Source organism: Mastigoproctus giganteus, chromosome 5 (assembly GCF_048544385.1).
Source record: "Mastigoproctus giganteus isolate SK-2022 chromosome 5, ASM4854438v1, whole genome shotgun sequence".
NCBI lineage: Eukaryota > Metazoa > Arthropoda > Arachnida > Uropygi > Thelyphonidae > Mastigoproctus > Mastigoproctus giganteus.
In genome coordinates, this window is record NC_143579.1 from 89701236 (window position 1) to 89719326 (window position 18091).

General features: G+C 35.8%; 1 protein-coding gene across 3 annotated transcripts in view; it reads right to left on the bottom strand.

The window, feature by feature from the left end:
- The window catches only part of LOC150085550 (choline transporter-like protein 1), a 361536-nt gene that overhangs the window by 164700 nt on the left and 178745 nt on the right, over nucleotides 1-18091 (bottom strand). For all 3 annotated transcript variants that reach the window (XM_090373336.1, XM_090373335.1, XM_090373334.1), the window contains exon 4: nucleotides 10253-10395. In XM_090373336.1, the coding sequence (XP_090229462.1) occupies nucleotides 10253-10395 (143 nt within the window). The remainder of the gene's footprint in view (nucleotides 1-10252; nucleotides 10396-18091) is intronic.

An 18091-nucleotide genomic window follows, 5' to 3' on the forward strand; every position in this document is an offset into this window, starting at 1 on the left:
CTGAAATTGAAATAAGAACAACTTTGGCAAGGACGCCTATTAAGAAAAGGTCATCGTCGTTACCGGAAACTCAACTTGATAGCAGAAAGAGTCAAAGGCGAAAGAGAAGACAGGTGGTAGAACAGAAATTAGTGGTGGTGAGAAAAGGAAGAAAAGAAGACGAAGAGATGATAGTGTTGGTGATAAAATAAATATTGAAGGATTTGATTATATTAGAGAAATAAGAACTGAATTACATGCGTTCCTTTGGAATAGGCAAACAAAGGTTCCAACTGCAGCAGTGGGTATGATAATGGAAAAATGGGATAAGTTAGAGAAGAAAGCCCAAGAAGTTCAATTAGAAAATATTATACTAAAGGACCGGCTTAAAAGAAAGGAAGAGAAGCAGATAAAGCAAATGTATTCTACAGTTGTAAAGAGTAAAATTCCGGATACTGCACCAAAGGTTATGATTATTAAAACGGCAACGGATAAACATAAAACTAGTGATGATGTGAAAACGGACATCTTGGAGCAGGTGAGACCAATGCTGTCAAATTTGAAAGTTCGTAATATTAAATCCATAAGAGATAGAAGTGTATTGGTTGAGGCGGAGACGAATGATGACCTTTCAAAATTAAAGGCGTGTTCTAAGATACAAGATTTAGGATTGAAGTATGTGATACCAAGACCAGTTTTTCCTAAAATTGTAATGTTTGATGTTCAGAAGGACTTAGAAAAAGGTGATTTTCTGCAACAACTTTGGACTAAAAACTTTAAAGATTGTGACATAGGTGAGAAGAAGTTTAAAGAAGGTGTGGAAGTTTTGACTGTTAATGAGAACAAGAAGACTAAATTAAATAATTGGATAGTACAGTTGGCACCAAATGTATGGCAGGTTGTAAAAGAGAAAAGTAGGTTGTTCATTGGATGGATGGCTTATAAATTTAAAGAAATTTTTTCTGTAACCCAGTGTTTTAAATGTCTGGCCTTTGGTCACGTCGCGAAATATTGCAAGAGGGATGCGAGGTGTGGTCATTGTGCTGGTGGACATTTATATAAGGATTGTCCTGATCGAAGGAAAAGTCCTCAATGTTGTAACTGTAAAGGGAGGAACAGTGATGCTGCTCATAGTGCTGTGGATAAGAAGTGCCCAGAATATGTTAAAGCGATGGAGATTTTTAAAAGAAAAATAGTATATGGATAGTAAGCTAAAAATTTTGCAGTTGAATGCTCAAAAAGCAAAAGCAATATCTTTACAAGTCAATAAAATTATGGAGGAAGAAAATATATCGATAGCACTTCTACAGGAGCCATACGTGCTAAATTGTAGTATATCTGGATATCCCTTAAGTCAGTGTTTCTCAATCTTTTTACTCTCGTGGCACATTTTCCAAAGAAGAAAAATTTCGCGGCACACCTACATAGTCATAGAAGAAGAAATTTCTAAATTTCGCGGCACACTTGGAAAATTTTGCGGCACACTTGGAAAATTTTGCGGCACACTAATGTGACGCGGCACACCCTTTGAGAAACACTGCCTTAAGTTATAGAGTTATTTCATGTGGAAAAAATCCTAAAACGGCTATAATAATTAGAGACATTGACATTATTGTTACAAAGGTTTTAATGTTGAGCAATGAAAATTATTTGTGTTGTGAAATCCAAGGTAGATTTGGAAAATTGTATGTGGTGACAGTATATTGTGAGCCATCTCTAAGTATAATACAGTATATTGATTATTTAGAGAAATTGTATAGCATGATTGGTTCCTGTGGAGCAGTAATAGCTATGGATTCGAATGCTTCCTCTCCGCTCTGGGGTGGCGAGGTGACCGATGATAGAGGGCTACTGCTTGAGGAATGCTTAGCCGCCACAGGGTGGGAGGTGATAAATACAGCTGGGCATGCTCCGACTTATTCTACGGTGCATGGGCAGTCTCATATAGATCTTACTCTGGCGACAAATACTATTGTCGATAAAATAAAGAATTGGAGAGTTAGAGAAAATATAACAACAAGTGACCATAATGGTATCTCTTTTGCATATGAAACAGTAGATGGGATTAGAGAACGTTATGATATTGATAGATATTTTGATAAAAGAGCGAGGTGGCCAAGGTTTGACGAAGTATTTTTAAGTAAGGTACAAGAAATAAATTGGGAAGGCCTACCATCCAATGAATATGTTAGGCAACTTACTTTGATCTTAAATGAAGCTTGTCGGAATAGCATGAAAAATAGATTCCGTGTTAATAGACCTGTCTTCTGGTGGACTGATGAACTTACAACTAAAAGAAAGCAAACTTTTTTTGTGTAGAAGGAAGTTTCAACAGTCAAGGAGGAACGGAAATACCGAACTAAGTGAAATTTATAAAGAGAGATATCAAGTTACCCGAAGAGATTATGTGAGGTCTGTCAGTAGAGCTAAGCAAGAATCATGGAAGAAGTTTGTGAGCGAGCAGGGCACCAGAGATCCCTGGAAATTTATTTTTAAGATAGTTACTAACTAGAAAAATATGTCCGAAATAACGTGTACAATTGGAAGTAATCATGACCAAACATTAACTTGGGAGGATTCAGTTAAAAAGGTTTTAGAGGATCATCTTTCCAGATGATAGTGAAGAAGGACAATTTCAGGACCAAAACAGTTTGGATAAAGAAGGAAACATAGAAATATGGGAAGTTGATCAAGCCATGGACCGGGCACGAGATGGCCGATCACCGGGCCTTGATAAAATTGAGGTATCTGTAATGAAAAGAACATATAGAATGATGCTTGACTTGTATGTTAAAATGTATAATAAGTGTTTGGAAGAGGGTGTTTTCCCGGCTGAATGGAAGAAGGCGAGGATAGTTTTATTAATAAAAGGAGTCGATAGGATGCTAAATGAAACGGGTTCATATCGGCCAATAGCGCTTCTTTCTGTAATTGGAAAAATTTACGAAAGAATATGTATAAATCGTCTTATGATGAAGCCAAAATTTAATGAATTATCTTGTTGCCAATATGGGTACAAGAAAGGCTTATCTACTGAAGACAAGACGCGATCTGTAAAATGATGCAGATTGTTGAAAGGAGCGACGAAAGATATGTTTTAGCAATATTCATTGACTTTAAAGGTGCTTTTGACCATCTTCGCTGGGATAGTGTCCTCTCCAGAATAGAAGAAATTAATAATACTAGTTTGAATACTGTTTTTAGAGATTATTTTTCTAATAGAGAAGTGATTGTTAAAAATAAATATAGTCGGGTTGTAAAGAAAATTACTAGAGGATGTCCTCAGGGCTCGGTTATAGGCCCTTATGCCTGGAACATGGTTTTTGACGAATATTTGATGATGGATTCTGATATAGAAAAAATAGCGTATGCCGATGATTTGGTAATTGTTGTAAAAGGGAATGCTCGATCAATGATTGAAAGCAAAGCCAATGAGGCGTTGAGAAATTTGCAGGGATGGACAATAAAACATAGTCTCCAGATTTCTGAAGACAAGACAGTTCAGATGCTTTTAAAGGGCAAGTTGAGTATGAATAGAGCGCCAATTGTGAAGTTGATGGGAAGACCAGTAAGATATGCCCGAGTGGTAAAATATCTTGGACTGAAATTAGAAGAAAGATTATTTTTTACAGAACATGTGAAATATCTTAAAGGAAAAATTAATGTGTTGTATGCCAAGCTCCGGAGAGTTATAAGAAAAGATTGGGGAATTAAAGGTAGATCCCTAAATTTGTTGTATGAGTGTATATTTGTACCTATTATAAATTATGGTGCTGGAGCTTGGGTACACAGAGTTGAAAATGTAATAATTCAAAAGTACCTAGTACAGGCACAGAGATTTGCTCTGCTAGGAATCACGAGGGCATGTCGAACGGTCTCCTCTGATGCTTTACAAGTTATAGCTGGTAAAATGCCTGCATATTATGAAGTGTTGCTGGCTGGGTTCTCATACTTAACAAAAAGAAACATAAGAAAGACCATATGGCATGAGCACTTGTCCAGATGTTAGTAAGGTATATTCTAGTGTAGATGTAAAGACGGAGAAGAAAAGATTTATGAATGAAGTTAAAATTAGATGGCAAGAACAGTGGGATAATTCCGACAAAGGACGACAGACTTACATGTTCTTGCCAAAAGTTGACATAGCCGATTTTAGGAGTAAAAGTTGGATGCAATTTGGTATGCAAGCCATGTTTGTCATCACAGGACACGGATTGGCTTTGCGAATCTACCAACTTGGGTTGCATAACACTGGCTTGTGCTCATGTGGAGAGAGTGAAACATCTGAACATGCCATGTTGAATTGTGGACTGTATGTGGACTTGAGAAATACCTTGGAACTATCAATGGGAATTCTGGAGAAAGAGATCCTTTATATTATGTTTAACGATAGACGTTTGTTTTGTTATTTTAATGTCTATATTGATAGCGTATTCAAAAGAAGAAGAAGATTACTGCTAGATAGTGGTGGCACGCCTCCGAGCGGCGGGGATGGAAACTCCGGCCATTAAGACAATTGAGATATAAAAAAAAATTCTAAAGATTGTCTTTCTGGCACGAGGCTAAGTTGCCAAACGTTGTGTTATTTTATTTTGGAGTTATTATTACGTTCGCCGTTTAATTTATTACTAATAAAATGGTTTACAGTTTAGACAATTTCCCATTTATGAGTTAACCACGGATGGGCTTAGGCCCAGGAAGTGGAATTCAAATTGGAGGTCAAAAATGTAGAGCAATGTTCTGTATTATTAAAGCCGCCGCCTGTATTACCTCATTTTTCATGTAATATTGACTGTTACTTCAGTAGGACTTTCATTATGTAAGGGACTGTCTCCCTCCCCAAAAAACTTGGGGAGGGAGACAACATCGACGAGTTGCAGCTGCTACAACAACAGGGCAACTATTGTTGTTCACCCAGGAAACAAATTGTAACAAAAAATATTAAACGTTTGCTTTTTACAAAGAGTTAATTACTTGACCTTAATCCGCTTCTGTTAGTTAATGACTAACAGAAGCGGATTAAGGTCGGCTGAGGCTCCGGGCCCAGAAAAAAAATATTGGGTCCGTTAAAAAAAAAGAGAGAGACAGGGAAAATAAAAATACATGTTAGCCATTTTTTTAAATAAATAAAAAATATTATGTACTATTAATGTTTTATTTCCAATAAAAATTGAATATAATATATGTATTATATTATAATCGCGTCTTTTTTCAGCCCCTGACAGATGTCGTTTCATTTTTCTAGCTACCATTGGTAGCCTACCAATGAAAAGAAAAATATAAAATTTAATAGTCTGAATGATTAGAATACTAGAGAAGAGATTTTTCGTTATAGTGCAATAAATTAGTGATTAATTAAAATTCAAAGATTATTCATAAACTACGAAAATCCAAGCGCTGATGTAACAACAGGAATTAATTTTATCTTAATATAATTTCAACAATATACGATATACGCGTATTTGCGTATATCATAAGTCTGCACTGCAGGAGAACCTTTGTAAGTACAAAGGAGCAAATACGATTCTATTCCTATGATGAGCGGTAGCGCAGCCGCGCGGGGCCTATGCAGCGTAGTATGTGCATAGTATGCAGCGTAGTAATGAAATAATGAAAATAAGCGAATATAAACATACTATCAGATTTTACCGCCGATTGTAAACTTGTACGTAATTAAAATTGCATATATGAAACCAAACTTTGGTGTCATTAGAAAAAAGTGTAAAGTTGGGTTTTTGCGGGGCCCTTCCGTAGTATAAAAGATACATAGATCCAGTAAAATTGGTTAGGCTAAGACAAATATGTTTAAGGGAAATGTTCTAAATAAATAAATTCAGCATCCCACCAAGCATGTTGGGGGGGGGGGGGGGTTGCCGGAAAGTTGTAGAAGGCTGTCCGAAACAGGAGCGCAGGTAATCTTCAAACACAGAAGACTATGGAGAGCGGAAGTTGTTGTTGTTTGGTTTTTAGGAGCATTAGCAACTAAGGCCATATTGCTCCGGGGATATGCGGTGGTCATTCCCTGACCTTTCCGCATCCTCCGTATTTGGTGGTGACGGGCTCGAACCCCGGTCTAATCAAGAAGCGTGTGCTACACACTGCTGCTCCTGCCCACCTGTCTACGGATGCGCCATGAGAGCTGAAGAGACCTGGAACATCTAAAATTGCAATATTGCGTAGGTATCAGCAAAGACTTTGGATCTGTAGATCTTGTCGACGCAAACCGCCTCGGGGTTAATATTCAGGTCGTTCAGGAGTCCAATCGTGTTTGTTGGAAATATATGATTGAGCGAGCTGATTTGGTTGAGGTCAGGTCGGATCTTAGAAGTTTGGTGGTTGGTTGTTCTTCTGTCATCCCTGGGTAGAATGATGAGGCTATCGATGTTGGGAGCATCTAGTCTACCTGAAATGAGCTTGGAGAGGGTAATTATATTGCGAGTAGAAAATTCTGTTATAAAATGCCGCTGTAGTTGAGAGACACGTGAATATTGATGAGTCAGTAGGAGTCGACATAAAGAATAGCTGTTTCCCATTAACGAAAAAAGTCTTTTGATGCTATCCAAAACTTTCCAGGACATAAAATAAAATCTTTCATAGTAATAAAACTAGGGTTACTATCCGTCCTCTTTTAACCGGATTTGTCCGGATTTTTTGTCTAAAATTTTTGTCCTGGTGAATTTTTATAAATTTGTCTAAATGTCCGGATTTTTATATTATACGCCATTTTTTATGCAAGTTCGACGAAAACTACCGAGTTACGTTATACAGAATCTTTTTCGGAATAGGAGACGATTCTTCAATTGGAATTTCCGCGTTGACAATTAGGCGGAAGACCCCGACGACGCTCAGTTTAGTGCATTTAGATTGTTACCACGCCTGCTTCAGAATTTACGCAGATATAAATTTTATATAGTCTAGCAATACAATATTTTGGTTTAGAGAGTAGATAACGCGTGAAGATCAGATGGTGTGCTAGAAAAAGATATATAAATTACAGGAATTCCAGCATGTCAAATAAATATTGACATTAAGAGGGACTGTTTTCTCTAGAAATTGATTGCAGCATATGAAAACGTGGATTTGAGCTGTGTGCACACCAAATTGATCGAAAGTTGCGTACTGTCCACTAAATTTGGTATACTTATCAACGATCCAATCAAGAGGCAGACACTAGTTTATTTAATACCAAAGTTTGCCTTTTTTTAAAATACTGTTTTTCACTTTAATTACAAAAATATTTATTATCCATTTACCTTTAGGTACTTTTCTGCAATTAGGTTAGTTTAGTTGTGAATGTAAAACATAACCTAACCGTAATAAAATTTATGCTTCACTTCACTACTTACAATAAAAAATATTTATTATTATTTCAATTATAAAAAATAATATTATAAAGACTATACTTCCCCTAAAATGCCTAAAAGAAAGTGCATGTTTACAGAAGAGATGAAAAACAAATTTCCATGTTTTGTATCTGGCCGAGAGGAATGGGAAGCTGAATGCCAAGTTTGCAGAATGGGGACATATGTTTCAGTAGCCAATAAAGGGGTTGGTGATTTGAAGCATCATATTGAAACTGAGAAGCACAAGAAAGCAGTTCAGGGTGAGGCCTCTTCGGGAAAGGTTACAGATTTTTTTTTGCCAAAGCTGTCGGTAAAATAGAATATGAACTGGCTTCTGCAGAGGGTACCTTTGCTTTTCGCACTGTTAAACATCATAGTAGTTACAAATCAATGGATTGCACAACTGTCATGTTAAAAAATTTATTTTTTGATTCTGAGATAGCAAAAAGATTTTCCTGCGCTAGAACCAAGACAGAAGGCATTGTAAACTTTGTAACTTGCAAATCATTCTCTTAATGTTACTGTAAAACTTTAAAAGAAAATAAAATTGCATACTGTGAGGTCTCAACTGATGGAAGTAATCATGGTTCTGAAAAAATCTTCCCATTAATTATTCAGTATTTTGATGTAAATGAAGGAGGGTTACAAACAAAATTAACTGAATTACAGAAGATGCCTAACGAGACTGCAAATACCATTTCTACGTATGTTAAACAAACTCTTGAAAAAAATGGTTTGTGTGAAAAATGTATTGCATTCGCTGGGACAATTGCAATACTGTACATTGTTTGGATGACTGAGACGAAACGAAGAAGGGAATAATGTCTTTGCAAAATTAAAGAAATTGTTGCATAACAAGACTTTGATTGGAGTGGGCTGCCCTGCACATATTTTGAACAATTGTCTTCAGAATGGCGCAGAACTTTGGGAAGTTGTTGTAGCGAACGTTGTTTTTAAAATTTACCAGTATTTTCTTAATTATACAGTCCGGACTGAAGAGCTTAAGGAATACTGTGAGTTTGTTGAGATTGAATATAGACAGCTCCTTTCTCACAGCAAGACGAGATGGCTTTCATTATTTCCAAGCATCATAAGGCTCATAGATATGTTCCCAGCTTTACAGGCTTATTTTCTGTCCCAAGGAAAACCTCCCATTGTGATTAAAAGGTTCTTTGAAAATGGATTTAGTGAGATTCATCTTTGGTTCATGCAATCACTCATGAGTGTATTCCATACACACATACAACGAATTGAAAGGGAAAGTAACTCAGCTGCAGAAGTGCTAGATGTCTCAGTGAAAGAAATTATCTGGAAACGGATGGATCACAACTTCATGCCATTAAGAGTAAAGGAAATGCTATACAAAAAACATGATGAAGGACTTGTACTTGAATGTGAAAAATTTTCTTGTGATACAAAAAATCTGTATAGAAATTGCATGGAATATTTAGATAAGTGGCTTCACCATGTGGAATCCATTTCCTGTTTTATGTGGATGAAAATGGTTGCAGTACCAAGCTGGAACGATGTAGAATGTTCTATTTCCTACTTGATTGACAAAGGGGTAACAATTGATGATGTTAAGTGTTTTGACCAATTTAACAGTTTGAAGAAATTTTTTGAGGGTCAAATGAATAATAAAGAATTTAAAAACATGCTTCTAAAAAGAGAGAGAGAGAGAGAGAGAGAGAGAGAGAGAGAGAATTCTCTCTAATGCAAAGGCAGTGGACGAAAGAAAGGAATAGGTTAAATGTCAGTTCTATAAAAGGCATTTTGTTTTTGCAGTACAATTTCAAACATATGTAATGCGTTGATTTTTACATATATTTGAGAGGCAATCCAGAGCTATTGAAAGAAATAATTTCTCAAGACAAATATGAATGTACTAATCCTAAACGTCAGTAAATGTGGTTTACATTGTCTTTATTTTATTATTTGCATAATATATTTGTCCTCTTTTCAATTCAAGATGAACTTTTTGTCCTCTTTTATTCGCTCCAAAACATGTTAAATGTCCTCTTTTTATGAGTGCAGAAGATGGTAACCCTAAATAAAACGACATAAAACGGTGTGTGCAAAATCAGTTATTTTTCTAGTGAGAAAATGCTCTATAATAGACTTTTTTTCATTTAAAAGTTGAAAATGAGTCAAAACACAAGTTTTTAATCAAAGAAACACAAGATGAAATTTAAAACCACACACTGATTTAATTTATAAGAATTAATTTGAATAAAGATTATATTAAAAAAATCACCAAATGACTCATCTGAAAAACTCACACAAGACAATGGATGTAAAAAATACACAATTGTAATTTACAACAATTAATTTGTGATGCCAAACGAGTAGAAAGAAAGTAAACAATTATTAAAAATTACCAGTGAACAAAGAACTTATTACAAAAAGTGCGAAATATATTTCATTTAAAAATCGCTATACACTACAGAACTTACTTAAATAAAAGAACTGAAGAATACAGTTTATCTCAAAGAAATAATTAGAATATTAAACAGACAAAAATTTAAAATCATCACACTTGAATATAAAAGTCACTTGAGTATAAAAACAAAAAAAAAAAAAACAGTTTTATCATAAATAAATAATTTTATTAAATTATTACAAATATGCTATTAAACACAAAGATTTTTTTTTGGTAGCCCGTAGAAATCGCGGGTTCGAATCCCGCCTCGGGCTTGGATCAGAGTAGTGCAAAAACCTTGGGAGGTGCATTACGACCACAGAAGCCGCATCGGCTTCTGTGGCTTCTTTGTTGGCGATGCGCCAACAAAAGAAAAAAAAAAAAAAAAAAAAAAAAAGCCCGTAAAAAGATTTTGTATTCCTATCTACTAATATGGATACTCGAAATTCACACAAAAATATTGCTATATTTTTCCCTTTTGATTTACATATTTGTTATTAAGTAAACTTACGGTTTGTTTGTGTAATCCTGACCGGATTTTGGCACATCAGCAATCTTTTTATTCTGTCTTCCGCAAATGTTGCCGTAGTCGTCATAGCCAAATATCAGACGTTCATAATCGCCCTTGATCCCTGCAGTGATCACAACATACATCTGTAATAATAATAATAATAATAATGATACTAATGAAAACGAAAATTATGAATAATTTTTATGTAAAGTATCGCATAGTTTCTGTTCTTTAACTGAAAAATATAAAATTGGTAGTCAGCAAATAAAGACAAGTCAGTTAATTTATGCAGTGCGTTACATTTCAGGCCCTTTCGATTTATTTTCTTAAATTCACCGATTTTTTAAAATTTTTTCTTTATTAATAGAAGTGAAAAGTAAATATAGTTATCTCCTTATCAATTAATTACTAAGATTATAACGTTATAGAACACCAAATAAAACTCCATACTTTTACGTTCTCTAAACTTAGCCATTTAGTTTAATTTAAACTGTGTCAACATGCAGCCTGTTCCCCTGACATTGTCCTTTGTGACTTTTTTTTTTCCCTAAACTGAAAAGTGTACTTAAGGGTACCCATTTTCAGTCCATTGAAGTTATTCAGGGAGGGGGAAAAAAAAAAACGACCGAAGTGTTAAAGGGCTTACAGAAGATGACTTCCAGGAGTGTTCTTTGCTTGGAAGAAACGTATGAAAGTGTGTGTAAGCCCAAGGCAATTATTTTGAAGCGGATAACGTGGTACGAAATATTTCACTATACTGTATTTATTTTATTGCAACAGTCTCGTTATTAGCCACACCTCATATATGTTTATCTTCACAAGCTGCACCACTTTCACTAGTCTTACATAACAATGGGCTCCTCCGTAGCCTGGTGGGAAGGAGCAGCAGTGCGTAGCACACGCTTCTTGATTAGGCCGGGGTTCGAGCCCGTCACCACCAAATACGGAGGATGCGGAAAGGTCAGGGAATGACCACCGCATATTCCCGGAGTAATATGGCCTTAGTTGCTAATGCTCCTAAAAACCAAATAACAAAAAAACAAAAACATAACAATGCACGCGAAGTGTGCACAATGGGCAGTCAAAAAGCTAACAGTACTGCATTACAACTACATTTAATTTATGAATTTCTTTTCTTTATACAGTTTGTGTGGATTAATTGCTGGATTTCTGTTGGTCCGGTTTTAATGAAATTCGCAGTGACTCAAAAAACGTTTTTAAAAGGACTGAATACAAAATTTCACGAAAAATGCCCACTGGGAATCTCTCGGTTATGTGCGGATGGACGGACGGACTGAAATGTGACGACAATAGGAACTGAATAAATAAATAAATAAATATATGCGAAATTCTTGATGGAGACTTTTATAATTACAAAATTGGAAATAAAAAAAAAAAAAGAGTTTTATTTGGCGCATGAGGATTATAAAACACATTCTACATTGAAAGGAAAGTGCAGATTAATTGTATTATTTTTCTGAAGAACGTACAGCAGTTAGAAACCCTATAGTATACTAATGTTATAATATAAGCGTAATTTGGTTTATCATTAAAAATGTGAGGGATTATAAGGTTCTTCCGCCTATTCTTTAATTAAGTATCCACAGCCTCCTGATATAATGAATGGTCCCTTTTAAAATTATTTTCAGTATTTTTATTGAGAAAATAAATGTTTACAAACTTCTTTGTTATTTGTTTTTATCGTAATTTTTTCTCAGTTATCTGATTATCGCTATCATAGAAAGTATTGCTTTTTAAAAATTAAAAACAGGCTGAAATTGCTCTGAAAAAATAGCGTTGAATGTCACATTCCATTTGCTACTTTCTGATTTGTTAAAATTATTTTAAATTTTTAAAATTGAAATTTCTTAAAACAACCCAAAATTAGTATAAATTTCGGTTTCGTGGAGGCAGTCGTGCCTACGTGGCATAATTAACTGTGTAGGTATCGATAGTATCGCTTGGATTCATTGCTTGGATAGTTATTCTTTGCAAATGTTCTGTTAGACTTTTTTCTGTATTTCTTGTTTACATACATACAGTATATAGGTCTGTTTTTAATTCATTCACTATTGATAATGTTTTTGCCTCTAATAATAGAGGTTTGAGGGCTGAGACAGTGGTAAATGTGCTGTTTTTCTTTCGGCGCCTTGATAATTTCCATCGTTGAGGGGCATCCATCACTCTAGTGATTAGTTTGAGACTTCATGATGTTTTTTATCATTACTATATGACTCCAGATTTGTAGACCCAGATTTGCAAGCAGAGTAGGTCTTGAGATAGTCAGCAGAATACCATAAGATCCGGTTCATCCAGCCCGAGAACCAGTATTCTGTAGAAAAAATCTTTTCTTTGTAGCTATTCGGCGCTGATGACCAAACCTCCGATACATAAAGAGGGACAGCGAGGAGGCATCTCTTAATATATTGTGAGATCAGCTTACTATCCGTAATGCCCACGAGCTTTTGGCGAATTTTCCAGAGTGCTGCATAGGTTTTTCTCGTAATGTTACTGAAGTGTTGAAATGTTAGGTTCTCATCCCACGTTAGGCGAAGATCGGTGTGGGATGAGAACCTTTCAGATCATGTAACCTAATAGGCCGCCGTAGCCGAGTGGGTAGGCTAAAGGGTACGTAAGTACAGTGCTTTGAGTGACCGGGATTAAAGTCCATGACTGCTAAATACGGTGCTGTTCCTTGTATTCTCGCTATCTTGTGAACTTATCTGACCATGTGGTCGTCTGGAAGTATAAACAGAAAATTTATTTATCTGAAAGGTATCGATCCCACGCCCCGTGCTTCTCCAATCCCGTGGGAGAATGTCCCCGGAGTCTAATGATGATCTTATTAGCAACTTCAACAGTGTGATGCGCTTACGTGCAGCCTTTTTAAAATATAACAAGATGTTTATTATTCACTGCTGGAGCTTTTTCTTTGGTCAGCTTCAATTCAGTTTTCTCTATATAACTTCTCCGAGATGGATATATTCACTTAATTTACAGTAGTCTGACTCCTTGTTACTGATTCACCGTGGTTCGAATGATCTTTAAACTTTAAAGATCGTTGTAAAATATTTATTCGACTCATCTACCACTTCTGTTGGACTGTAAGGGACCTATCAATCACTTAAGGTAATCTGATTCACTCTCTTCCTTTTTGTATTCACGTACGAAAAGAAAACTTTCTAGTTTTAGTTCTCCTTGTTAGCGATTTCTCGTACGCTTCTAATACTCATGTAAATCAGTATCGTACTATTATTATTATCAGTATATTTATCTAACATCCCCTGCACAGACATTATCTAGGAGGGTGGCTAATACAGACATCCTACAACAAATTAGACGGCAACATTGAAAATCAGAAAATACATAAGAATAATTAAATCAATAAATACATAATAATAATTAAATCAATAAATACATAAGAATAATTAAATCAATAAATACATAAGAATAAATACATCAACAGTCACTTGACACAGAAATCGTTCATTACAGATGATCAAGAGTTCATAGGCACAAATTCCACAGAAATGTACACTCTCCTCTTCATTAAATTGTAGTGCAGTATACAAGTCAGCTGCTATCAGCTTCCTGTGGGCTCTGTCACGGCAGTACCTGTTCCAAGTACTGCCATGTACCTGGAACAGAAATTCCACAGAAATTTACACTCTCCTCTTCATTAAATTTGTAGTGCAGTATACAAGTCCGCTGCTATCAGCTTCCTGTAGGCTCTGTCTTGGCAGTACCTGTTAGATCGATTTTGAAGTCTCCAAAGAGCTCCAGAGTACTGGCAGGAAACATCCGTTTTAATCCCTCCATGTGATGTAGAGCGCTTCGGAGACTGAGAGTAGTAGAGCCGGGTCCCAGGGCGTGGCCTGACCACAAGATTATCAATTTGTGGGGCATCTAAACTCCCAGTCATAAGTTGTGCAAGAGTGCTGATGTTACGCATGGTGACCATCTGTATCCATGGAGCTACGTTTAAGTTTGTATACAGTATGGATTTTGAAATTGTAAAGGGCTTCCTGGCAATCCTATTCAATCACCGGAGTACCCAGTATTCCACGCTGAGAAACTTCCTAATATAAGTATTTGGGACAGAAGACCGTTCCAAATATCTAATATAGGTATTTGGGACATGAGGTCTTCATAATTGAAGCATAGAGGGAAACAGGAACAATACATCTTTGGATGTATTGGGTCACTAGTTGCTGATTCTGAATCCCAGTTATCTCCTGTCTTATAGCCGAAATAGCAGCGAGAGTTTTTGTTCTGGTGTTCTGAAAGTGCCTTTTAAAAGTAAGGCCCTCATCCCACGTCAATCCAAGGTCAGTGTAGGTGCTGACTTTCTTAATCTGTGCTCCATTTATAGATAATTCAATTCTATTCTTTATCTTTTTATTTGTTATTGTCATTTGTGCTGACTTGTCAGAGATTAGCCATAAACCTATTTTACCTAAGTATAAATGCAGTTCATGAAGCTGAGTGTTCGCGTGGGAATTGATGTCGGAGACAAGGGCGAGTTCGCTAGAGACAACAAAATACTTAATGTCATCGGCGTTTGAAATAAAACTGATTCTGCGATAGAAAAGGTTCCAGAGCGGCCGCGAAGAACAAAGCTGATGAAACACCTCCTGAGGGATTCCCCAAGTGAGGATGTATTCTGCACGGAATTCTTGATGTTGTACAATTAGGTTATACTTGGCTTCAAAATGATCTTGATAATATGTAATAGTTTGTCTTCAATGAGGAAGTAAACTGACAAAATATTTTCAAGGATAGATAAGGAAACATTATCAAAAGCTGCCTTAATGTCAAGGAATATGATATCAACTTGGGCCTTTTCATTTAAAGCTTGTTGTGCGTACTCTGAAGAGGGTATCCAGCAAATTAGTAATAGTGGATCTTCTTTGTACTACAATATGGAGGTGGGGTAGCCTGTGTGCAAAACACTGTTGAATTAAATCAGGGAGGATGGCTTTTTCAAAGAGTTTTAAAAGCGAACAACTGATGGATATGGGCCGAAGGTATGAAGGGTCTTTAGGGTTCTTTTTTTTTTTTTTTTTTGGCACCGGCCTCACATAGTAGTGATTGCATCTCCGTGGATGTTTTGGAATATGTGCAACAACACATAAACAATATAGGCGTTACAAATTTTTAAAATAAAAATTGGGAACCTGTTGGGGCCGATTGTAGATTTGTTAGGTAAGGAATTAATAGCATTGATGAGATTTTCTCTAGAAACAGTGACATCGGATAATGCATTCACACAAACACTGCCATTTGCCAAAAAATGTTGTGCCATGTCCTCCGACCAATATTCTTGATGATTTGTAGCTTTTCCTTCACCTGGCAGTCTTTCAAAGCATTCTTTAGCCCAGTGTCTGAAAGTAGTTTCATCCATTTCAAATTTAGTAGCCTTTTTGATGACAATTCATTTTGAATGTCGTAGTTTTCTTAGAATCTCTTTGTAGCGAGCAAGTCGTTTCTTTTTCAAGAAGATGACTCTTTTTTTTCGTATAGTCCGTGAGGTTTTCATAAAGTCCATTTCCGATAAGCCTTTTGCTTTGCCATGAACGCCTTTTTTAAAACCTCGTTGAACTACGGTTTGGTTTTGTCAGTGATTCTTACTTCCATCGAGGCACCCAGGTCAGAAATCAATAAGAGCTGTTCCTTAATCAAATTGGTAGCTTCTTCCACCGGTTTATTGTAGAGAGCATCCCAGTTGTAGATCCTAAGATGTTCTAAAATAATTTCAGGTTTTACAAACTTCAGGGAGTATATGTTCTTGGTTCGACTTGTTTGCTCATCGATTTGTTGCGCACCTGCTCTATTGGACGAGGAAATTTCACAGCATATTGGGCAGTGATCTGACCGAAATTTAGTTTGAGGGGTGACATTTTTTATGTTATTCAGATTATGATACAATAGGTCCAAATACTGCTCTCCCCTAGTCGGTAGCGTACCCAGTAGGGTCAGTCCTAAGATTTCTAAGGTTGGACCAAGGTGTTCTTTAGCATGATCGTGTCTTGGGCTAGGCATATTAAAGTCTTCAGTTACGATCACAGGAAGGTCAGATTCTCTGTTATCCACACAAGAAGCTCGGTCCGGGTGTCTGCAGTGTGCTCCGGTGGAAGATAGATAAGGCAGACTTGGATTTTTTTAGCCTTCTTCCTGAATGAGGCGGATAACTTCAGAGTTTTCAGTTTGACTTGATTTTATTCTTGTAGGGTGAAGACTTTCATGATATAGGATAGCAACACCTCCACCCTCTTTTCCTTTCTGCTATTCCCAATAAATCTGTAACTAGAAGATTGGACCAGCAGATCCGGTTGTCTGTTTTGATTTAGCCAATTCTCCATACTGTGATTTAGCCAATTCTCCATACTGTGATTTAGCCAAGTCGTATCTTCAAGGTGAAGGAAGGAAGGTCTGTAATGTATGCAGTTTGTTAGCAATGCTTCTAACATTCTGAATAAAATGGCAAATGGGCTGGATTTCTCCGGAAGGGGGATTTTCTTTCTTTAGTTGCTATAATGTTTGATGCATACTTCCTGATCTCCGCACGAATGCTGTGTTCTTTTCCCGAAATATTTTAACTAATGCACCCAGTGGCCAGTTATTGTATGAAAGGATCAGATTTAGATCATCAGGTGAGCATGTAATCACAAATGACGTATTAGTTTTAACGGCGTCAGAAGCGAAACTTAGCGACCTTTGTTATTACGTGCGAAAAATTGACTGAATTAAGATAAAAATGTTATATTGATTAATTAACGTTGCATTTACCTCCTTGTAAATTATTCCATATATTTTTGATACTCCAATGTGAAGGACTTTTTCTCTGAAGCACATTCATTCATATTCCTACTGATATTGTACTGTGCATGCGTTTAAAACTGGCATTATATTTCATGATATTTGCTTACATTTATCGTGATAGTCCATATGACAACTTTTATGTTAATTTTTAACAACTAGTACTTACTACCTTTCAGTCATTACAGATGTAAATAATAAGTTCAGTTGTCAGTGCTTAATATTCACTGAAAAAACTTCTCCAAAACTACTAGGTATATCAGGAAAATGTCTGATTTTAGGGTTTACTCTATTAGGTTTGAACACCAAATAATGGACTGAGGTATTTAAGAATGTGTCTGAACATTTCTCATTTAATGACTGGTTTACTGCTATATGATAAGCCTTTAATATACTGTATTTTAATTAACGTTAAATAGGTAAATTTGCCTCACGTATCTTCATGCACCACTTAAGTAAACTGCATTGAAATTTTGCTTATTTTGCTTACGATCTAAGTAAATTACGTCTGTAAGCAAAATAGCAACTAATCAAAATGATCTCCTAATTTCTAACGGAACTGATTGCTATAATTTGTTATGGCACAGATATCGAAATATTTTTTGTCTTATGGTGAACCATAAGACAAAAGTATTACGGAAGAAACTCTGAAACACTTATGTTACTTTTTTTAAAGTTCTGGTCTAAATCATTCACATTTATTTATAAGTGATTTTATGCGGAAGTAAGTTTTCAAAAATTTTGTTATCTGAAGTAAAGATAAAATGTCTTTTATCCGTAACAAAGCTTTTACTCCCTTTGTTATCTAACGAATCATCCACTTCATATTATATTATTTAAACGCGTAATGTTTGTGCAATTTTCGTTTCCACCTGCAATGGATGGTAACATTTTATCTGCTCCCCTTACATTATTCTGAGAATTGAAAAAAATTTCCTTTATATTAAAATGCATGGACTTGGTAGCTAAAGAACTAATTTTCTTTCATTATAGCAAGGAAAAAATAAATAAAGTTTTAAA